Below are 23,622 nucleotides of genomic sequence, written 5' to 3' on the forward strand. Positions count from 1 at the left end.
ATCAATGAATCAGTAGAATTAAAAAAAAAATAAATCACAAAATGAAAATTATAATCTTCTTCAATCGATCCTCCAGGTTGTAAATCTCTAACAGGTATGGCAGCTTTTGTATTGTCGCTGCGACAGTACAATGACCTTCTTCTCACATAACATAATATAAAATAAATGATTCATGAAACAGTGGAGAAAAATAAATAAATACATAAATTGTACCTGAAACAATTCATTCGATTAAGCAATTGCTGAACTATTTGTCAACTCATTTAGAAACTGATTAATCGTTAACTGGAGAATAAGGACATTAAAGAAGAACAACATGCAGTCAGAGCAGCAATTAAGCCAAAACTGTTAAAAAATATATACATTTTGTAACTACTACAGAAAAGTAACAGAGTAAATATGTTTATCACGAGAGATTCAAGCTTTTGTGCTCCTGTTTCATCACGGCTTTGTGAGATCTGTCTTTTTATGTGATCATCCCCACGTTTCCTTGTGACTCCCTGTTTGACCAGCAGAGGGCAGCACTTTCCCACAGAATGAGAGGATTATGGCGCTCATGTGTGAGGAAGGCAAGCAGGAAGACCAGATCTGATCTCTCTCTCTCTCTCTCTCTCTCTCTCTCTCTCTCTCTCTCTCTCTCCTTTGTGTACATGACAGAAGTGAATAGTGCTGTGTCACTGTGCAGTTGCACTTTGCCCTTCCCTTCCCGTTCCACTAAAATAGATTTTATATAATTTCCAGGTGTAAACTGGACACAGACCTGCTCATAAATAGTGCAAATTGAAATTAAAGCACATGCATAAAATAATAAAACAGAAAACACTCGGTTAGAAAAGTAGTTGAGAGAGTTGCATAAAATTGAGAGCGTGGCTGTTGTTTGCTTTTTGTTTTGTTTATGCTGAATCTCTTAATCCTTTATCTGTCCTTGTCAATGTGCAAGTCAACACGTTTTTATTGGGTTAATTTTGCATTCGCATGCTTCCTCAATAATAAAAAAATAGAACACAGTTGCTGTGTCACTGTTGAACAACACGTTATCGGCTTATCAATCACGTTGTTGCATGTGTGTTTGTTGTGCGCCTCGTTCACGTGTTGTATTTTGCTGAGAGGTTCTTTCCTTGCCCTATAAATCTGAAACCTGCCAAGTCAGTAAGAAGTCTGACCGTTCGAGTCTACCGGACCCAGAAAAAATATGCACCAAAGATATTTGGGAGTGTGTGTGTGTGCACACCGATACGTTTCCTGCACCACACCTTTGGTGACTGTAGCCAGGCTGATTGGTGAGAGGTGGCTCATCACTGAGGCATTCATAGAAAAACGCCAGAGTTACTCTCGGGGAGCTGTCACAAGTTAAATCAACATGGGATATTTTCATATATGTACAAGAGAAGGCCTGTCCCGGTACACCCCAAAGGACACACCGGACTCTGATAATGGAGGATCAGGTCAGTAGGAACATGCAGCCTTGTAAGCTGCATTAAAGAGGCCACGATAAGATGAAAAGCTTTATATCTCAACGCACAGATAAGTTACAACTCACCCTGATATCTTATCTGGAAAGGGTTTTCTTTCTGTCTGCCTGCCTGACTCACAGGGTGTGGCGCAGCGAGGAGGAAGATCCCCGGCCTGGTTAAAGGTGAAACCAATTAGCCGGTAAGTTTGTTCTGAGTAATAATGCCAGAGAGTGATTTTTTTATGTGCGTTTCCATTTGTTTGGGAACAAATAGAAACGAATATTGTCAACACATCTCTGTTCCCCCCCCTCCCCCTCTTGCTCCACAAACAGCTGTTAAAAGGACAAGTTGCTGTGAGAAAAGACCAACCTGTGAAATTTAAATTCAGCCCGATATGAACCTTTCTCTTCAGGATGGAACATCAGATAAAGATGTTTCTCCATATTGACATTAAGTGGAGATATTTTTATTTTGCAGTCAGGGCTCAGTTCAAAACAGTTTTATTTTTAGCGTAATAAATGCTGTGCATCTCAGCTGATGACCATTTTATAAAAGTTTTACTGGAAATCAGAAATTGTTACCACAGGTTAATATGCAGGGCAGATACTTCTGCTTAAGAGTGTTTCATAAGAGGACAATATTTACAGATAATTATCTGAGCCAGCAAAAAATAACAACATTAAATTTGGAGTTCCCCTTGGTTGTCTCTGGATTGCATAAATTTGACTTTCAAAACCATCCTGATACTTGCATGGGAAGTAAATATTTTCTGGTGTTATGGTTGTTCATGGGAGCTAAATCCGATCGAACCTGTTTGTTTATTTTTTTCATTCTGACACATGAAGCAAGATCCGCTTCTAGAGTTGCACGACTAAGCAAATAAAATGCTTAATCGTACTCATGCAGTTTGCCAGCATTGAAATTCGGTATTTGTACATTTACTGAACTTATCTAGCATTTTCCCAATCATTGTGACCATTCACACACACATTTAGCCACTGATACACAGTTCAGTAGGCTTGGGGTCAAGTTTCGTGCCCCCGGGGCACATTGACGCGAACAAGCTGAAATCGAACTTACAACCGTCACGATCACAAGACCACGACTCTACCCAAAGAGCCACAGTTGCCTCAAATCAATAAATGGTCTAAATTGTGTTAAAATCACATTGCATTGACAAAATACATGCCTGCTAAACATTAAAACAAATGCTTCACATGCACAAAGTAGGTGAGGCATTCTGAGGAACCTCTGTCTTGCACCCATTGTGCAGAGGGTAAGATGAGAATAGGTGGGCGGGAGAGGGACGTGTGTTACGTGTGTTTCTGTGTTCAAGGCAAACAAGAAGGAGCTGGTTCGCGATTGCAATATAAGTCTAATGCAATCGAAGCCTTTTTTATTATTATTTTAGTTCATTTCAGTCTATTTGTGTAGCACAGTGTTACAACGAATATCATCTCAATGCACTCTACGAAAAATGTAGTCGAATTTATACGCAGAAATATGCAGTCAGCTCATCTGACATCTTCACTAGCGCTTAAATGCTCCATCACAGTGATGTGAATGTATTGATGCCAAACAAAATATGTTCACAGCTGGTAGTAATTTCTTTTTTTTTTTTTCTTGAGCCTTTTTGCAAACTCCTTTATGCACTATATCAAAGTAACTGCTCAAGCCTGGTCTGTACTTTGCGTCTTGCAAGTCGGGTTTGTTTGAAGCTAGGTGTCTGAATGTACAGCCAAACAATTTAAACGTGCCCTGGCAAGATTCACTGGCACTTCAAAGTTTGTTATGTCCGCTTAGATCATTGATTAAATCCATCATAAATTAAAAACTATGATTACACAGGAAGCTGTGTTTTAACTTGTTAAGCTTGATTTATTGCTATCAGCTATTCCTGTTTTCCCAATTAATTTGTTTGCTCTGTTCTCTGTTTACTTCAGTACCATGGGGGTTTGCTCAGGATGAAATGGTTCAGACAAAACAATAGGAATGAGTTATAATTGTGTAGTAACGAAAAGCTTTAACGTGTATGCTGCTTAAGTCAGTACACACACTGGCCTGATAATAAATAAATAAATAAATAAATAAATAAATAAATAAATAAATAAATAAAAAAAACAGCACCTTGCTTCAGGCAGAAGGTCTAGGCTCTCGAAAAGGCGACTTTAAATGTTAATTCAATATTTGGAAGCGTTGACAATGGTTTACTCCATCGCTAAAACTACAGGCAGAGCACGATTCTAAAACGGCGCAGAAAATTGACGTCATCGTTTGACGTCTCCTTCTGTTCACCGATTGGCCCGGTTAAAAAAAATCGACCGGAGACAATCAGAGTCAAGTGGAGGAGGCTCACTGTGCTGAAAGCGAGTTTGTTTCTATTTTTCGAGCAGAATTGCACAGGAAGGAAAAGACGACACTATACACAAACACGAAGGCTTTGCAAAATCATTCACGCCTATTTAACTATTACACTTTTATCATGTTACAACAAATTTTACTGCAGTTTATTAGAACATATTAGTGAGAAGCAACATAGTGTGTTTATACTAAACTTACATGGGTATTGCAATGTCTTTAGTTATTCATCTTAATGTTTTGTTGCATTTTATGTTTTGAAAAGATTTCCTTGTCTAGAAAAGTGAGTCATGATGAGTCATTGGAGGAAAATGAATATCTCAAACAGTCATCTCCAAAGCTTGTCTTTCAGTCTCGTCTGGGATTCTGTTTTGAATTTCCTGCTCGATAAAACGTGGAAAATGAGTGTAATATGGACAAGGGTTTTTTTCCCCCTTTGCATGATCCGCTTTTGCCAGCCGTGTAGCTGCTACGAATGGCCAAGTCTTTAGTGCGCAGTTCAGTTTCAGTTTGAGGAATGCTGCCCCGGTCTGTTTACCTACTGCGGGCTGTTCTCTCATTGTGAAAAGTTGCAGAGTCATGGAGGTGTAGAAATTTCCTCCCGCCCTCTAACGCATCCCGTCGAACGGCTTGCCCTCAGAAACTACGGCTGCTGCTGCTGCACTTTGAACCGAGCACAGTTCTGCTTTTTTGACGTAGCATGGGACGGACAGTTTCCTCTAAGAGAGAGAAAAGGGGACAGAAAGCGGCAACCTGCCTGCCACAGGAGAGCTCATCCTTCGCTCGGACAGCCACCCGAACCCTGCTTCGGTGTGAATGCGGACCGCCGCGTTTTGTTGTTGTGACCCGGGGAGTTTGACAGCTGGTGAGTTTCTACAGCTGCTTCACACACTGTGTTGACGCTCGGGAGAAAACCAGAAATCAGTGTTAAATTACGACAGTTCGGGTGTTAGCACTCGTGATACGACTCATAGCAACTCTTATCCCACATTTAAAATCCTATTAGTTTATGGGGGAGGGGTTCCTGAACGGGCGTAGAGTCCTAAAAATTGAAACTTACTCACTCCGGTTTGTTGACGATTTAAAACAATCTTTGCAGTGAGATAAGTGGCTCCAAATGTCCCCATAAATGAATGATTAGATTATTAATTTTAAAATAATATAACAAATGCTCCATTATTATCCCCCCCCCACACACACACACACACTAATTGTAACCTGTGCTTTCCATCAGTTTTGAATTAATATCGTTCAGGTTGAATGTGTAGTCAGTGTAACTACTAGCATGTTAATTTTCTCTGCTTAGACTTCTTGGTTCACTTAATGGCACCCCTAGTGGAAATGTGTGAAAGCCCTTAAAATAAAATCATCTTATTTTGCAGAAACAAAAAGTCAAATCCAATCTTTAGTTTAAGCACCTTTATTTAGTGGAGCAAAAATCCCATGTTTATATGTATTTTTGTTAGCAAACATATCTAGTTGGAACGTAGACAGCGTCTAACGGTTGCTATGGAGACGCGTTAACCTCAACATGCCACTCTTTGCTGCAGATCTGTAGATAAGAAGTTTGAAGATTATTTTTTCTTATCTTCCTCATCATCCTGTTCACTGTGGAGGATGACAGGATGAATATTGCTCCTCATCCAGCGTGGTTGATAATCATTCGATGAAAGAAATGGGCCTAATTGATTACTGATTGGATACTTTAAATATCAGATTAACGTAGAAAATGAATGCATAGATTGAAAAAAAGGCTTTATGTAGTTATTTCTAAAAAGATTGTGAAGAGTATTAGTAATTTTGTCACCACTTATTTTTGTTAAAAAAAACTTTTTTCTCTTAACAAGGGATATTTTTCCCCCCCACTGAATAAATGTATTGAAATTAAAGGTTTGAGTTTTCAAAATTTTCCAAGTAAAGTTTATGCTACAGTGAAAAAAAAAATATATTTATAGTTTAAGATTTATATATTTATATATATTTTTAATTTATTTTTTTGCGCAGAAATTTATGCATGTCAAGGCTTCCATATTTCCTGTAGCAGAGCATTTTCCTCAGCTAAGAAGCGACTTCAACCTAATTGCTGACTTCAAAAAAGTTTTACACATTTTTAAATGGTCATTTGATGGGACTCTTCCTCTTCTAAAATAAATTAAGGCTCAAAAGGTATTTTTTGGAGGTTATTTAAAATCATCCACAAGTCTACACAACTATTCAAGATGAAAATATTTGAAGTTGAGTCAGCTGAGGCATTATTTGCAGTAAAATTAGATATGTCAGTGGCCTGAAAGTATCTTAAGTAAGAGCAGGACGGAAAAGCCTCAGGGCTGAAATAATACAAGAGATTAACATTGTTTCTTCTGAAAAGAAGGTATGTAAATAGCCAACTGGAAAAATGTCAAGTCACTGCAACTCTGCAGTTTCTTAATGTATTTTGGGAGTTGAGGGTTTAACTCCAGGAGCTTCCTTATGCAAAGACTTGCTGCTTGTCACGTTCCGTGCGCTGCAGCAACTTCAGCTCAAAGCTGACAGCACAGGTTGGAGTCAGCTGATCGCTGTTCTGCTCGGTGCTGTGTGCAGCCTGCCAGCACAACCAGTCTGTAAATGGTTAACTCCTCTCCTCTGAGCTGCCAACGCTACATGTTGAATTCTGCCCTGGGCAGACTCGCCAGACAAACAGTGATTAAAGTCAAAGGGTGATAGTCAGTCTTTGTTTTGAATCGGATTTTAATCTGTTTTCGTCCCACTTTTCACTGCTACTCTATTCCTCCATTTTTAATGCGTTGCATCATTCTAATCAGCTAACTTGCACATCTGGTCCTGAAATCGCTGATTTGGTCATAATGACATTACAGTTCTAGCCTCTGCACGTTTTGCAACCTAAGCAAAGCAGGCAACCAGGGACTGGGACACTGACGGAAAACCACGTTCACCCAGCTGTAGTATATGTGTATGCATGCTCATCCCGTGCTCTGCACGTTCATATGACCTACAAAATGCTCAAGTGAAAGTTGGAGGTTACACAAAATTGATTGTGCAAGTGCTTTCCTTCTATCTGAACCACCTTTGGCTTTGCTCAGTGAAACATTGACTATGTGTGGAAATCTCTTCATATGTAAAATATTACTCAAAGATATGCACCAATTTAGTAACAGGAGGTCGTTTTTTTTCCCCTTCTGTCAAATGTAACGGTTAATATTTTTTTCTGTTTCGAGCAGCAAAAGCTCGTCTCTTTTTACCTCAGAGAGGCGCTGATCAGTTCTCCAGCTCGATACAGCCGACCGGTTTACACATCATTCTAAAAAATGTGCTGCATGTTTCTTGTTTTTGTTTAGTTTTGAAGATTATTATCATTTATGCATCAAAGCATATGCCCCTAACCTTTATCTGAGGTGTAGCAGAGTGTGGATTCATTTATAGATTGAAAAATGTAGGAATTAGTTTCATTACATTTAATTTTAAGAAAATCATTTATATTCAGAGATATACTAATTACAATTGTCCTTGTCATATGCCAATACTTTTGAAGAAGTATAATAATATGTACTCACTGGCCACTTTATTAGGAACAATTTTTCAGTTCCTTGGTAAGCCAAATAGCAACTCCAATAGCCAGTCACGTGACAGTAACTTAATTCATTTTGGGATTTAGATGTTATTGAATTAACACAAACAAAGCATCAGAAGGTAGATCTACATGTCTTTGAATGTGTCTTGTTGCTTGTTGTCAGATGGGTTTTGCATAGTTTTTCAGAAGCTGCTGATTTGCTGGGATTTTCTCTCAGAAACGTGTGCAAAGTGGTGCGAGGTGATAACAGCGCAAGGTGTGCAGAAGTGGAATTTGGTCTAAACAGAATGCAAGCATAGACTGGTTCAGTCTGGTGGTGCTATAATGCAGGGTTTACTGCAGTGTATTATAAGCCTGGCGGGCCACCAGGCTTTACTTGTGCCCCCACCAGGCTTAGCATTGCTTATTTTTTAAAAGATTTTTTAAAAAATGTTTGCATTTTTTAAGACCTTATAGTTGGTGTTCAGGTGTTAATCTTCCAATCTTTTAATAAAACATGATTATCAAGTGATAGTTTCAAATTTCCTGTCAACTTTAAACATTTTTTAACTCAAAAAGACGACGAGTCGCTGGATGAATGACTGCCTAGCGCCTCAACCACCAGGCTTAGCAAGTTTTCTGGGGGAAAACCTTGTAATAGGATAGGGGATATTTTCTTGGCACCATTTTGTGTGTTTGTTTTTTGTTTTGTGGCTACGCTCAGCCTAAAGAAGCTACCGGAAGCCCTCCTCATTCGAGACTAATTCCCAGCTTCACGATCCGGTAATAACGCCTGATAACATCATTGGTAAGATGTTTCCAGTGGCAGATGTTTTGAAAACAAGTTTCAACACACAGCTCTCAACTTTCAGGACGAGACAATTGACTTGTGTGTACTATTGCTTTATTGACACTGACATATTTAATATGCAAGTCAAGCTGGTCCAGTCAGCTCAGAGATGAGCTGGAGGAGAACACCTGTTTGCTTTGCCCGGACTGGTTTCGCTTCATTTTTTCTAGAGTCTTCTTTACATTCTGAGAAAAGAATTTAGTAACGGCAGCGTGACTTCTTGCTGCATTCATTTACTTTTTTCCCCCTTCGCCTCCAATGATTGTGCACTTTTCAGTGATTCTTGAGAATAGGGACAAAATGGGTTTTAATTTTCCCATATTTTTTTAAAATTATTTCTCAACCTTATGTATGCAAATATGACAAATAATGTTTAGAAAATATGAAGATGCTAAGGTACAGGCTCCCAGTTGCGAATTTAAAAAAAAAAAAATTACATTTTTAATCGACCTGACCCAAAACTTTGTCATCACCATCTGACAAAAATATATCTAAAATGATTTTTAAAATACCCCATTAGTGATATTTTTACTCAATTTACAGACAAATGCTTCTCAAGAAATAAAATAAATATTATTTAAAACAAAAAACAAGAAAAAGTCCATCTGATGGAGTTGACACTGCATGACGGAGTTGACAGAACTGAAGGTGGTGACAAACTAGTGAATAAAATGAAAAACTTGGTACATGTGAAGTAATGCAATTCATGTAAAATACATTAAAATGAATTAGTTGCACAATTAAGTGAGATTTGATAACAATTTCACTGAAAGAGTCAGAAAAACTCTGACGGAGTTGACATCTGACGGAGTTGACGAAATGCCAAACTACCTCAATTTATATGATGTTATTCTGAAGGAGGCCATATTGTAGCTCGCCAGGTCCATTAAATCTTTACAGTTTACCAAAATTAAGCTTTTATTTCGCAAAATTTCATCAAAGTTTTGTAAATTGTCAGTTATGGTGTTGACACATCATGGTTGTGACAAACAACTTAGGAATAAAACAGAAGAAAAAACTAAAGAATAACTTAAGCTAACCGGAGCTAACTAGCCCTCCTAGCAAAGGAAGAGAAAAGACAACGTCATGGGGTCCTCAGAAGTTCTGGTGCCCCCCAATAATGCCTGATTTTTTTACATTCTTTTCATTTCTGACGGTGTTGACAAAAACTAAGGACAAATTTCAACGGAGTTGGAAAATATCTAAAAATTATTTTTAATTCAATTTATCGATACTTTTATAATTATTTATATGACTACTTATACTTAATTGTCATAATATATAATTTTAGTATTTCTTTAATTGTTTTAAACTATAAGAATGTATTGAGTTCTGCTCCTGGACAAGGGCTTTTACAGGCATCATCCACCGACTACAATGTTTAAAATAAAAAAATATTCAGCAAAAAAAAGAAAAATATACATTGTTGTGCTCACATGACCCAGGTTAGTTTAGTTAGATATTTGAAAAAAATATATTTTGTGTATATTTTATTCAAATTTCATGCTTTATCCATAGGACCTGTTTTGTCCCTATTCCCAAGAATCACTGGTTTATCAGTGAGCTACTGTGTAGCGAAGGCTCAGGAGTCTGTGTGTTGAAACTCGCACTCTGTTAGCGCCTCACCGACGGACAAGCAAACCTTACAATATAGTGTCAATCTAATCGAGCAGAGAAGCAAATCATTATGGTTGCAATAATTATTTTAAAAGATTAGAACAGATTAGATTACCTTGCCACGGTTATCAAAAAATTATAGCATTGTTGTGAAGTCTGAGTGCTTTATAACATTATAAAATGACTTTTAGATACCTGCGAACTCAGAACTCTTCTAAATTACATAATTCAAGCCAGTCAAAACAACAAACGTCACCTCCAGCTGCTGGTATTTGGTGTGACGAACTTGGGTGAAAACGCCACGCAACAGTGTAGGATCTAAACAAAAATAATATTAAACTCTAGGGACAGTATGACTGAGCGAGACTGAAGCTGTCTTTTCTAAATAAAAAAAAAATTGTCACTGTATCGAAGTTTTTTTTAACACGGCCAAGATTTAACAAGGTTGTTGAGTCAGGCCCAGTCCCACACCCCGATCCAAAGTCGAGCGAGACAAAAGCAAAAGTGAGAATTTTGATCACGCCTCACTAAGTGGTTTCAGGTCACAGCCTTTTGTGTCATACTTTCTGTGACGCTTTTATAGCACTTGAAGCCGTTTTTGAATGTGAGACTCTTGTTTGTGTGCTACTGTTGCACTGTAAATAAATACAAGTGTAAGTTCAAACAGATAATCATCACTCACAGTCATTAATATTTTTTTGTTTGCTTTTGCTTGGTATTTATTCACGTATGATCAAAAAAGTAAAAAAAAAAATTATTATAACTTATGAAAAAAATGAAGAATTTCAATAGAAAATGACCTTTTGATGAGGTGAAAGGTGGAGCACACGGCAGCAGCAGCAGTTTTATGGTTTCAGCTAAAAGGAAGTGAAACTTCAAGTGCATTACAAAAGCACATTCTTAAGAGATCTGAATCTCCTGGCTGGTTACTCATTCAGTTCACAGCATCTCTGTTCTCACTCCTCTTCTCTTACAGGCTAAAGCCTCCTCTGATTGCGCTCTTCAAAGCAGATCCGAATCTCGTCTGGAACAGTCGTAACGTCATAATGGATCACCGACGTGTCCCTGAAACCCGTGAAATCCAGACCAGGAAGAGTCTGATCGTCATGGTTTGATTCGAGAGCCGTCTGAACACACACACACACGCCGTCAGCCACGATGGAGATGAGATGTCTGGATAAGGACACGTTGTGGGGTTCAACATGGTTTGCCTAAGAGACATGACCTGGAGTTGCTGGGATTTCCTCTGAGCTGCTCGGACTGAGTTTTGGGGCTTCGCTGTGGTTACTAATGGAAACGAGTGTCATCCTGTTTACATCCCTCATCTCTCGGGAAATCCAAACTTGACTGAATAGATTTTTGTGTAAAGGTTCTTTGCAAGATGGAGCGCGTGAGGAAGCGTGCTCCTGTTCAACACCTGACGCCAGTGACATAAGAAGAATTTAAACCGATAAAGACTGTATGACTCTGGCATCCTCACGAAACACAAACCCTTAATCTGGAGTGTTTCTTTCACCGACTCCAGCATGCATTGCCCCGTCAGGAAGAAACGTCCTACGTGCGACTCTGATTTCTCGGCCATCGTTGTTCCCTCCATGCACGGGTCTGGCTACCTCGACTACACTGTCGAGAACCACGCCTCCAGGTCCTTTTTGGCCATTGATGAGTTTAGACGGCAAGAGATGCTGTGCGATCTGGTGTTGCACGTCACGTACAAGGACCGGACGATGGACTTCAAGGTAATGCCGATCCCAGATACACAGCACTTTTGACCTTTTCTCATCTGTTTTTCAGATTGTCAAACTCTTGAGTGTGGCTTCAGCACACCTGAGTCCCTGCTGTGTTGGGGGTATGCCTGTACCAGCTTTGCATGTCCAGAAACTCAAGATTGTCAATTATATTGAGGGATGAACTTTAACTGGGCCATTTTCGCACAAAATGATTAGATCGTTGACATATTATGGCTTGTTGCAACCTGCAGACTTCACTTTACCCTTTGACCTGCTGAATCTGTGTAGTGCGCGACTATAAGTTGTCATGTGAAAGCGAAGATTCATTCTTGCAAAACAATTTAGTTCATCCAGGAGGTTTTGAATAATTCACATATTTCTTTTTGCAATGATCACATTTATTTTAGGTGTTGTTTATGTGACTCAAACTCATGGCCTCCATTTGAATTGTTTATTAGAAATAGAAAAGTTTCAATATGAGCGTGAAACAGATATTAGTCAAACATACATTATTTCAAACTCCAAGCTGCCCAACAACCTGATGACTGACAGCTTCTTCATTAACTTACTGTTTACTCTTTTTTAATAGTTTGCATGTAATCACACTTTCACCTTACTCTTTATGTCAAGAACAAATAATTTTATTCTGCTTTTTTAAAGCACCTTATCCATCCCAGGTAGTTGAGTGATTATGCAAAAATAAATAAATAAAAAATCTTATTTTTGACCGAGGGGCTGAGTTGTCGCAACATTTGCGAACTTCATGTATTTTAATATTAATTGTTGACAAAATGCTTCCAATAAAAACGTCGTCTGAGTTAAACAGTGGGATGTTATTAAACCTGATGTATTTATAGTTTTATTGTACCCTTGTTTAATTTAAATTTCTTGCTCGGTTATAAATTATTAACAGGATTTGTTCCCTTCAAGATAATCTGAGGGACAAATCTCAGCTACACAGCTGGGTGATTCTTATGTCCTGCCAAAATAGCCTAAATGTACTAAATACACTAAATACCTGAAGATCTTTGAAGATGACAAGTTCACGATTAAGTGTTCAGGAAATAAATAGGTAAAAAAAAAACAAGAGAAAAGATTGGTGTATCTATAAGCTTTTGGCAATATATTATGAAGTAAAAACAAACTTTTTCAAGATTATTTTAAAAAATGGAAGCATCAACAAGAGAAGGGATTTGCGCTGAAAGAAACATTTTACGGTTTCCCCTCATACATACTGTTTTATTTACTTAATGATCAATAACTACTTGCGTGTTTTCAGGTTCACAAAGTGGTGCTGGCCTCCTGCAGCGCCTTCTTCAGGGCCATGTTCACCAGAGGCTTCAAGGAGTGCAGCGCTTCGGAGGTCACCCTGCGCGACGTGTGCCCCGAGGTGGTGGGGAGACTCATCGACTTCGCCTACACGTCCCGCATCACGGTGGGAGAGAAATGTGTGCTGCATCTGCTTCTGGCCGCCATGAGGTAAACGCTGCTAAAACGGCAGCGCGGCTTCGAGGGAAAACGGGGTGAATTCGAAAGGCCGACTCTCTCCTCACGCTTTGCTTTTCTCTTACTCCCCGGGAAGATACCAGATGGAGGACGTGGCAAAGGCGTGTTGCGATTTCCTCACAAAGCACCTGGAGCCGGCCAACGTCATCGGGATCTCCCGCTTTGCCGAGGAGATCGGCTGTACGGAGCTGCACAAGACGTGCCGGAAGTACATCAACTTGCACTTCAGTGAGGTGAGGAGCTCAAACCGTTGAGTCTCTTCGTACGGTTTGCTGAAAGCTTCGCTCTGGTGAAACGTATACCAAGAAAAGCAGCTGTACGTCCTGTGAATTCGGTTTAAACGTTGTACAAAGAAGGAGACCGCTGAAAACATCAACGATATTGCTTCTAAAAGTAAATCTAAAAGTCGAGCTAGCTTACAATGATTTCATGCTGAGTTGCTTGCTAACATACCAGGTTGGTGCTACCATGTTGTTTTTATGATAGTTCCATTCATGAAAACGTTTGACAAAACAAGTGCTCTTTTTCAGAAACTTAGCGCTTTTCTTTGAACGTCTTGTAATGCAATGATTGGTATTTCAGCTGCTTTCTGTGCAGCTCTGCTACATTGTGATCTGCCGAGTGATAGCACACATCACACAGACATCTGAACAGAGCAGAGGACACTGCTAAGATGGACTGAGAGCCAGCCAGTACGTTTTTGTTTTATCGTTACGTCACTGTTAAAATTTAAAAATGCTCACGTTCGTAAAAATTAGCTTTTTATAAACTTTGGGCACAAAAATGGGTCTGAATCTGGCAGTAGCTTCATCAAACATGTACCAGGAGTTTTTGTGAGAGACCTTTGATTATGATCATTTAAAAAAAGAAAAGCTTTGATCAGGATATTTTCATTTTAGTCTTTTACATGTCCTTTGCCTGAAGTAACTCAGCCTTGAACTTTTCCTGGCTGTGCTTTCAGATCCTCGGTCAATTTCAGATAAATTTCCACTTTCTTTTCCACTGACTTCACATCGTCCACCACGCGTGTTAGAAGTCAAGCCGTGTGGGGCATCTACGCATAAACCAGCGCCATGGAGACTCCTCAAAGCAAAATGCTGCTTATCAAAGAAGCTAACAGCTAAATCGTTGGTTGCTGCCTTTCACTTGTGCAATGTGAAATGTGTCACACAGCATGCTGACCTTGCACAATCTGATAAGTCAGCGAAAAGTTCAGCTGCACTGTGTCGTATCTGAAACCCAACTGATTGGTATCAGGGACAGACTACCAAAACTCAAAAACTTTGGCGCATGCGTTATACTTTAGGGTTGTTTTCCCTCTGTGTAACATTTTTGGATTTGGGAATGCAACAAAATTGTTCAACATGAAAAATACTCAAAGTGAACGTTTTCTAAAGCAGCTGGTTTTGTCTTTCTAACTCCAGGTGACCAAAGTAGACGAGTTCTTCAGTTTGTCTCACTGCCAGCTGCTGGAGCTCATCAGTCAGGACAGCCTGAAGGTGCTCTGTGAGTCTGAGGTACGTAGCAGCACCACAAACAAATGGTTGCATCTATTTGTTGCTTCCTATTTTTTTAAAATTAAATTAAATAACGACACTGCTTTTACCCTTTCTTTTTCGCCATAATTTGCATGTTAAAATAACATCCTTACAGGTGTATAAGGCGTGCACAGACTGGGTGAGCTGGGACATGGAGAGCAGAGCCCAGTACCTACATGCGCTGTTGAACGCCGTTCATATTTATGCGCTGCCTCCCAAGTTTCTAAAGAACCAGCTGCTGTCTTGCCCCATCCTCAGCAAGGTAAAAAGCCCCAGCTTGGAAATCTAACCAGAGATCTGTTCTGCTGGAAACCGCGCATTCGAGTGTTTAGTTCTTCGTTCAGTTTCAGACGACTCGTGCTTTTTAAATTGTTGTTCAATTTGTTTACCTCCAGGCCAATTCCTGCAAGGACTTTCTGTCTAAAATATTCCAGGAAATGACGCTGATGAAAATCACTCCTGCACCCATTCGTGGAACCCAGCTCATCTATGTAGCCGGAGGGTATGATCTCTGTACATCCTCAACAGTGACTCGATTGTTTTTTTTATTAGACCCTTGAGTTTTTTTTTTTTGGTTTCATATAAATGGATTATATTTGCCTCCAGAAGGAGGTCTAGCCTGCCACCCAGTGGATTATTTTAGGAAACACAGCCATGCGTCTCAAAGAGGAGGCATTCTTCCTTCCCAACTTTTTCTATTGTCAGCAGTTTTCCATTCAGTAGCTGATAAATAAATATATATATATATTTAGGACTTTCATTACATATGAAATCATTCATCTGCTTGAATCTGACAAAGTAACAATTACTCCTGTGGCTGCTGGACATTAACTATCACAGTTAGAAAAAGGTTATCTCAAGACTTAACCAAGCATAAAATAAACACCAGGTAAACTTAACATGCATTTCCAAAAAATTTATTTTCAATTGGTTCATGAAAACTGAAGGGTTTTTGAAACTACGACTGTTTAAAACATTAAAATACCTTGATATTAGGAATCAATTAATGCCTAAAGTCAACACATATCATAGTACGAACAAAGACTATCTAGATATTCTATGTGTAGATATCTACACATATAGATATAAACATGTCCGTATGACTATTTTATGAAATCTACCTCGTTTTTCTGAAGTAAGTGAAGACGATTAAAATCCTGAATTCATTTCAGTTCAGTTTAAAATACCTTATTTATGCCAAAGGGAAAATTAAAATGTCGCCAAAACTCATATCACTTCAGTATCTTCAAAGAGTCGTTGTGATTGGTGACGCTGTGGGCATGAGTTATTTCCGCTAGCAGTCTGTCTTGCAGCGTATCTAAAGAGGCCTCTGACTGAAGACGCTGCTGTTGTGTGATGGATGGTTAGAACGCCGTTCCTATCCATTCCTGTTGCGATCGACTAAAGAGACGGTTTGAACCGACTCCTGTGGGACTTGGTGCTGTAGTTCAGGCTTTTGAGATGCTAACCAGCTGCTCCCACTTGTACAAACAAAATAATAATAAAAAAAAAAGAATACATAACAGAGCGTCTCCAATATGCTGCCACCATTACCATGCTAATCAAGCTAACGCATGAATAAAAATAGTCTCGTGTCACTCTGAACATTTCTCTGAGAACTTACTCACCCTTTACGTCTTTTCTCTCTTCAGATACCGGCAGCATTCCCTGACCACCATGCAGGCGTATGATCCCAGGAGGAACGTCTGGATGAAACTGGCCGACATGGGAACTCCATGCAGTGGCCTGGGAGCCTGCACGCTGTTTGGACTCATCTACGCTGTAGGTCTAATCGCTTACATTGTCGAGCTTGAGTCCGTAAATAATGTCCTTCCTTTATAAACTGATCAAAAGAATGCATGGATAACAATGTTTTTTGTTGTTTTTTTTTACTTTAGATTTAGGTTACTTGAAATGAGACGATTTTCATGTGATTTTCTTTTTCTCTGTTTTTGTAATATCCAGGTGGGAGGCAGGAACCTGTCTCTGGAGACTAACTCGGACTCCAGCTCTCTGTGCTGCTACAACCCGATGACCAACCAGTGGAGCCAGCGAGCCTCCCTCAACATCCCCAGGAACCGGGTCGGCGTGGCCGTGGTGGACGGCTGCATCTACGCCGTGGGCGGCTCCCAGGGCTCCGTGCATCACAACACGGTGGAGAGGTGAGACTCTGTGTGCACTGATCTATGCAGGCCCTCCAGAAATAATTCAACATAAGCGACGGGATGAATGGAGATGAGAGTTTCACTGCTGTACTTTTAAATCGCGGTGAGCCTCCCTTTGGGTATTTCTCAGTGAAACCTGCAGAAGTGGTTCAGCAGATTTACTGCTTGTAGCCAAATCAGACAAAACATGTTGGGGCAAACCTTTCTGGAATGTCAATCTTGATGGGAATGCTTTGCATCTCCTTGCTGCCTGAAGTAGCTGCGTCGACGTCATTCTGTTACCAAGAAATGATTTTCTTTCTTTTTTTTTTTTTAGCCCTTTTTCAAAAACAATGGATTTCTAAGAGGAGAATTCATTGGCACTCATCTGCATCGGCCTCATGAGGAGATGATGAATTTGATTAATGCTTTTAAAACGTGGTGTAAAGAATAAATGTTATATGCATTAATAAGAATTATGTTATTAAAAAAAACAAGGCAAGAAATTCACGGAACAGCCTCGGCATCAATACGGTTAAACTGAGAGGAGGAGATAACGTCTCTGCTGCTGGTAAAATACCACGAGAGCAGAGGACGGATTAGCTGGTCAAAGGTTTAATGCTGATGCCGTTTCCAAGGACACCTGGTCAAGGTGACTGCAGCGCAGATCGATTTGTAACTCCAAATCAAAGAACAAAATGCATGACGCAAAAGAACTGTAAACCAAGCTGTTTCCTTTTTTATGTATTTTATATATATTTATTTATTTATTTATTTATTTTTTACTTGACAAAAATCTGTTTGCAAGACATCATCAGTCTTGAAAGCAACCACAACAGCAGTGAATATCAAATCTGACAAGATCTGAGGTCATTTCCTGTCATGTTGGACAGAGACACTTGCTGCTCTCTGATTTGCTGTAACTCTGCGGGACTTTGTCGGTTTCCTTCCTCCCCGATTTAATGGTTCTGCATCAAAGTCGTCTCTGGGTTTGGTTATCTGTTCGTCTGAAACACATGAGTGTGATGTGAAATTTAGCGCAGCAAAAGTTAGCTCCTAAATGAGCTTTTTAACTTTCTGAATGTACTGAATTTGCAAATTTGTACCAGCTAATGGGGTATATGCAGGTGCATCTGGTCAAACTGGAGAGCATGCAGACTTTTATCCACATTGCTCTGCATTCAGCTCTTACTTCTGCTGCTTGTTCGCCTTGTTGTTTTCTTTCTTCCTCTTCCTCTCAGCTTTCAACTAATGGAAATTTAAATGTGCCATTCCTGCCTAATTGTCTTCTTCTGCTGCTGCTGTTCCTGCTTGGTTCTCTTTAGCTTTGCTTGGTCTCTGACCTGAAACCCCATCGGCCTCCTGCCCCCAGGCTCTGAGGTCAGAGGCTCCTTCCTTCCTCACACGCTCAAAGAACAGAGACGCATCGATCACTCCCTGACATGTCGAACAATACGGACACGGAGCGATAAGATTGGAGCTAAAGATCAAACTCGCACCGTGTTGGCTAATAGAGACGTATTTCAGCATTCACACCCGACTTGTCTGACTGAATTGAATTCAATATTCTGAGAGCACGTTGCTGCACACAGACACCTGTAACCTCTAAAGCCGTGTCAGCACTGAGCGTTTTAAGCGTTCATTCCACATTACGGAGAGGTTTTTGGGATCACTGACAGATGCCTCCAATTGAAACCAAGTTTGGTTGGCGCTCCCGGCCGACCTTCCCCTGCCTTTTAACTCTTTAAAGATTCACGTTTGTTTTACTTTGTGCAAGTGTAGCTCGGTAGGTGTTATGTATAATTCATTCAAGAAATGAGTTTCTGAAGAAGGTCCCGAGGGGGCAGAGAGAGAGAGAGAGAGAAAAAAGTAGAATTTAATGCATGCAATTAAAATAATGAGGTTTACAGAGACGAGATTTGATGCGCTGCAAAAATACAATGAATTCAGAGTAAATTAATCTTAAGAACACAGTTTTATTTGCCTTTAATTTCATCCTGTTTATTGAGATCATTAACCTGAACTATTCCACTTATGATTCCCCCCCATGCCTCATATTCTGCAGCTTTGAAAATTAAACTTTTTTTATTTTTTTTTTTAGAAATTCCTAGATATGCAGGAGCATATATTTACAGCTAATCCAACAACTTCTTTAAATTTTCATGCTAAATCTTGGCGTCGTCTTGAGCCGGTAACTTTTAAAGTGCCTCCAGGTCAACATGTTTGCCTCCAGCCAGCCTCCTGTGCTGTTTCAACATCTTCGGCTTCGCTATAAAGCTTGTTAATATTTGCCGAGCACGGTTGCGGGCTTAACCTAATCCACTCAAAGTTGACTGGCTCTCGCAGACCAAGGAGGTCGTTGCACTCGGCCGCGCCTCCCTCTGCATCCGTTTGAAGTCTGCAGAAGTGCTGCGGTGATTTATTGGAACCGATTGTTAAGTAAAGTCATTAAAGGTAGATGGCGGACTATCGCCCGACTGACTGAACGCCGTTTGCTCCCTGCAGGTGGGATCCGGAATGCAACCGCTGGTCTTTCGTGTGTCCGATGTCCGTGGCTCGACTCGGAGCGGGCGTGGCGGCCTGCGGGGGGGCTCTGTACGTGGTGGGGGGGTATGACGGACAGAACCGCTGGAGCACGGCTGAGCGATACCTGCCCGACTCGAACACCTGGCACCCTCTGGCTCCCATGAACACTAGACGCAGTGGACTGGGTGAGCTGGATTTGACCACACTTGTGTTGTTTTTTTTTTAAATATAAACATTAACAACCTCCGACTGATTTTGCTTCTACTTTTTTTTGTGTGCGTTTTGCAGGATTGGTTAGCATGAACTCTTACCTGTACGCCATAGGAGGCTACGACGGGCGGGACCAGCTGTGCTCGGTGGAACGCTACAACACCGCCAGGAACATCTGGGAGCCCAGGGCCTCCATGAAGCACTGCCGCAGCGCGCTGGGCGTCACGGCCTACCAGGGACGCATCTACGTCTTCGGTCAGTCTCTGCGCTGATGTCGGCCGCATAACACACAAGTCAGAAAAAGCTCAGTGGTGTTTTGATGGTGTGTAACGCCTGCAGCAGTTTTGGAGACAAAAACGCTTTGCTGATGAGCTGAAAGGAAAAAAAAATGTATAAAAATCTTGTCAAGTTGCTAAACGCGCTGAAGTCCGAAACGTCTGCCTGCCACATTTCTCCTCAGCTGATGTTTGTGGAAATGTTTAGATGGACGTTTTTGCAGTTTGTGCGTAAACGTGCAGACTTTATGCAAGTCCATAATTTAAATATGTTCTAATTACATCCAACTTCAGGCAAACAGACACATAAGAACACTGATTGTATGTTGTCTCCATTTTTATAAATTAAGGAAGTGATGCAATAGAAACAAATTATTTTTCCATCAAATTGCACTCAAGACTGCATTTATACTTGTCAACCTTCATATTTAGCCTTTTCCAATGGTATATGCATAAATCCGAATAAGGACTTCATTTTAATTAGCACTCCAGTGCAACCATTTGCACTCAGCTAATTAGTAAACGTTTGTGAGTTCAGCTACGGCGTTTAAAGAAAGCATGAGAATCCCTCTTTTCTGTCAAATGTCCTGTAGGAAAGACAGGAAATGTGTGAAGGACGGTGCAAAAGAAACTTTTTTTTTTTACCTACATGCAACATTCTTTGGATGTGCAGATAGATTAGATCAAAGCGTGTTCATGTCTTAGAATGGCCTAGTCGAAGTCCACACCATTAGGAATTTGTGGTAACACTTTATCGTTGACGCACTACTGGTCTTCCACCAAAAATCCTGATTAAACACTTTGGAGTTTGTAATGCGAAGCAGAATAAAAATCGTTTTAACGGGCGCCATTTTAAGGCAGCGTAAGATAATTTTAACCACACCTGATTTTATGCCCAGGTCATAAAATCTCTGTGTGTTTATGTGTTTCCAGTATTCTTCTTCTGCTTGAGAAGAACAATAATACCATAAACTAATTAGGTCATTCTGATTGTTTTGCAGGCAGGTCGATAAGCAGGTGATGCTTTGTTTTTACAGAGAAGGAATGGACTCTGCTTTAGCTTTAACTTTAATGTCAGCAGGTAGTGAAAACATGCTCGATGGATATCGAGTTCCTATACATAAAAACTATATTTGCCAATCGTGACCTGGGCTAATAAACTGGTTAAATGACTTTAAGCTGATTCCTTCTTTAACGCCGCTCTGTTTCAGGCGGGTTTAACCAGCACGGCTTCCTGTCCAGCGTCGAGTGCTACTGTCCGGACCAGAACGAGTGGGCGCTCATCACCGACATGCCCATCGGACTCAGCGGCATGGGCATCACCGTCACCATGGAGCCCTGCCCCGGCCCCCTGCCCGAACAAGAAGACGAGGATGAGTCCATGTAGGGCCAAATGACGAAGAGGCGTTGCAATCAAGAAGCAAAAAAATCAAGCGAAGAGGGTTCTTGGAATCAAAAGACGTTCCAAAATCAATAAAAAAAATTTAAAAAAAACTTTTTTATGTCGCCTCCTTCATGGACTTTGCGGAGACGGCACAGTTTAATTCCCCTCCTTGATGCGGTCCGAAGGGTAGTTCCTGTTTCAAGCCACAATCACGCACAAAAAAAAGAAACTACCTGACTGAAAGGAATGTTTATTGAGACTTTTTCTTAGAAAAAGAAAAGACAAATAAGGCTTTATTTAGCCTTGATGAAGGAAGGATTCTCTCATGTTGATATTTCCCCTTTTTTGTCCCCTACAGGTCGTCAGAGTGGCATAAAATTTCTAAAAAGTCAATTTAAATAGATTTGATTGTTTCTTTTTCAACTCTTTTCTGTCTTTTCTGTTTGCATCTTTGACAATTATTCTCAAAAGTTAACCCCTGTGAAACATCAATGTTTTTCGACTTACACCAGTGAGACCATGATGGATAATTTTCTTCTAATTTCCACCTTTAAGTTAATCTACATCCTTTACTATTTACTATTTTTCAAAACAAATTTGATGTGTGGCAAATGTAGCTGCATAGAGTAATCACTACCTGCGATCTTTGTTTTTAATGATCCCAATGCAAAAAAAAAAAACGTTAACCCTGTTTACCTATTTCAACATTCATCAACCTTATTGCATATCAATTATCGATATATTGGTTATTGCCATGACATTATTCTGATTCTACTTGTTTCGTTTCCAGTTGAATTGTGTATAAATGTAAATGTTTGTCATGGTCTCATTTCTTGGTGTTTTAATTGGGTTTTGTAAAGTTTTGAGAGCCACTGGTTTCTGTTCAGAAGAAGCACTTTAAAAAAAAAAAAAAAAAAAAAAAAAGATTTTCTGCTGTTCATTCAATCCCCTAGTTTATGTGTACCGATATTCCTGTGCAATCTTTTTTTTTATTGTTGTCTGTGACAATAAATGTAATTTTATAAGTTAATTATAAACATATTACTACCAGTGTTTACGTAATAATCCAGTTTTTTTTTCTTTAACAAACCTCTCTCGCAGTGTTGCAGTTTCAGCGGATCCCGTAGCAGTCCTTCGTGTCGCCACTAGATGGCGGAATAAGGCTGAAAATCGTGACAGACGGAGGTCTAAAATGTGTTCCCATCCTGACAAACAATAGGAGACTAAAATATGCAACAATGCAACGTGGGCACGATGATGAGCTGTGATGCGCTTGGCTCGTGTTTTATTCAGACTCGCAGCTGCCGAGAAGCTTTCATGCTCGCAGTCCCGAAGCAAAGACACACCAGGCCACTGGACCGCGAACAGAGTTGGTCATCAAACACAGACGTCACTCAGAGTGTTTGCGTCCTCCTCTTCCGCGCTGCTGCTCCCCGTCTCCTCCATGTCTCACCTGCAGTTATCCCAGCAGGACTTCAGACAGCAAGGTCCTGTTCTGCTGAGCGCAGCCTCGGTCACCTCGTCAGGTTTCCGAGATGAACAGATGAGAGGAAAATGTTTCATTCGTCATCTGGGATAATAAGTTGGGACGTGGTTCCTTGTCCAGCTCCGAGTGCGTCTGCGTGCACGCCGTTGACAGAGCAACCTGTTGGGCGATGAGCATGGACGGGCATGGAGGAAGAGGAGGGGGCAGATTCGCGCTCGGGGCCCCCGAGGGCGCGTGCAGAGACGATCGAGAAAGTAAAGGGCTCTTACTCACCACTTGCAGCCCTACATAAGAACGAGTGACTCACATGGCGAACGCATGACGCAGGCATCTCGTACACATTTGCGCTTGGTTACACAAATACGGGTGTGCTCGCGCACACACACGTTTGTTCTTTATCTCCGTGTCTGTGTGCGTGCGTTATGTGTGCATGCGCGCGCGCTGGTGCAAAAACAAAGCTGCCTGTCTCTTATTCACAGGCTGTGGAAACAGATTTGACTCAATGTGTTCATTGTCTCATGAGGGGAGGGGAATAAAGACGGGAGATGTCGCACTGTACGGCAGGGAGATTTGCCTTTTGCCGAGAGTCACTGGAGGAAAATTAGCACGCATGCAGATGTAGGCTGTTGTACATCTTCTGCATGTTCGCCGAACAATTGCACAACCCCAAGAGAGACTCTGATGCTCACAGACACAGGATGCAGTGACTGATATTCATAATGAGTAGCTGCTTAGCCCAGTTATTATTGAGGGCAAAATCATGGTTGAGTGGCCTAAAGAAAGCCAAAAGAAGGCACGTTGGTAGTTAAGAGAAAATCAAATGGGATAGAAGGTGCTCTTGTCAAGTGAAACCAAAATAACGCACCATAATGAAATCATAAGGTGGTGGCAGCATCATGCTGTGGGAAGAGCTGGGCAGAGCTAATTCTGGGCGTTCTGGTCCAGTTAAAGTCCAGACCTAAGTCAACAAGACATAACAAACAAAGTAAAAGTCATT

General features: G+C 40.5%; 1 protein-coding gene across 1 annotated transcript; it reads left to right on the plus strand.

Annotated features, from left to right (window-relative positions):
• The first annotated feature begins 4,351 nt into the window (after positions 1 to 4,351).
• Positions 4,352 to 22,192, plus strand: keap1a (kelch-like ECH-associated protein 1a). Its single transcript, XM_015006854.2, has 12 exons — positions 4,352 to 4,677; positions 10,803 to 11,565; positions 12,836 to 13,035; positions 13,139 to 13,295; positions 14,487 to 14,579; positions 14,716 to 14,862; positions 14,996 to 15,102; positions 16,253 to 16,382; positions 16,566 to 16,762; positions 19,250 to 19,455; positions 19,559 to 19,735; positions 20,967 to 22,192. Exons 2-12 carry the CDS (start codon positions 11,353 to 11,355, stop codon positions 21,140 to 21,142), a joined length of 1,803 nt encoding a protein of 600 aa, XP_014862340.2. The 5' UTR covers positions 4,352 to 4,677; positions 10,803 to 11,352; the 3' UTR covers positions 21,143 to 22,192.
• Positions 22,193 to 23,622: the final 1,430 nt, after the last annotated feature.

The sequence above is a fragment of the Poecilia mexicana genome, unplaced genomic scaffold (assembly GCF_051168715.1).
Source record: "Poecilia mexicana isolate PSO_F unplaced genomic scaffold, ASM5116871v1 scaffold_22, whole genome shotgun sequence".
NCBI classification, from domain to species: Eukaryota; Metazoa; Chordata; class Actinopteri; order Cyprinodontiformes; family Poeciliidae; genus Poecilia; species Poecilia mexicana.

Excerpts from the sequence above, each read along its gene's own strand:
- keap1a (XM_015006854.2), top strand. The coding sequence starts at position 11,353 with ATGCATTGCCCCGTCAGGAAGAAACGTCCTACGTGCGACTCTGATTTC. Across the intron at positions 16,383-16,565 it reads TGTTTGGACTCATCTACGCT|GTGGGAGGCAGGAACCTGTC; the intron begins GTAGGTCTAATC and ends TGTAATATCCAG. Across the intron at positions 19,736-20,966 it reads GGGACGCATCTACGTCTTCG|GCGGGTTTAACCAGCACGGC; the intron begins GTCAGTCTCTGC and ends GCTCTGTTTCAG.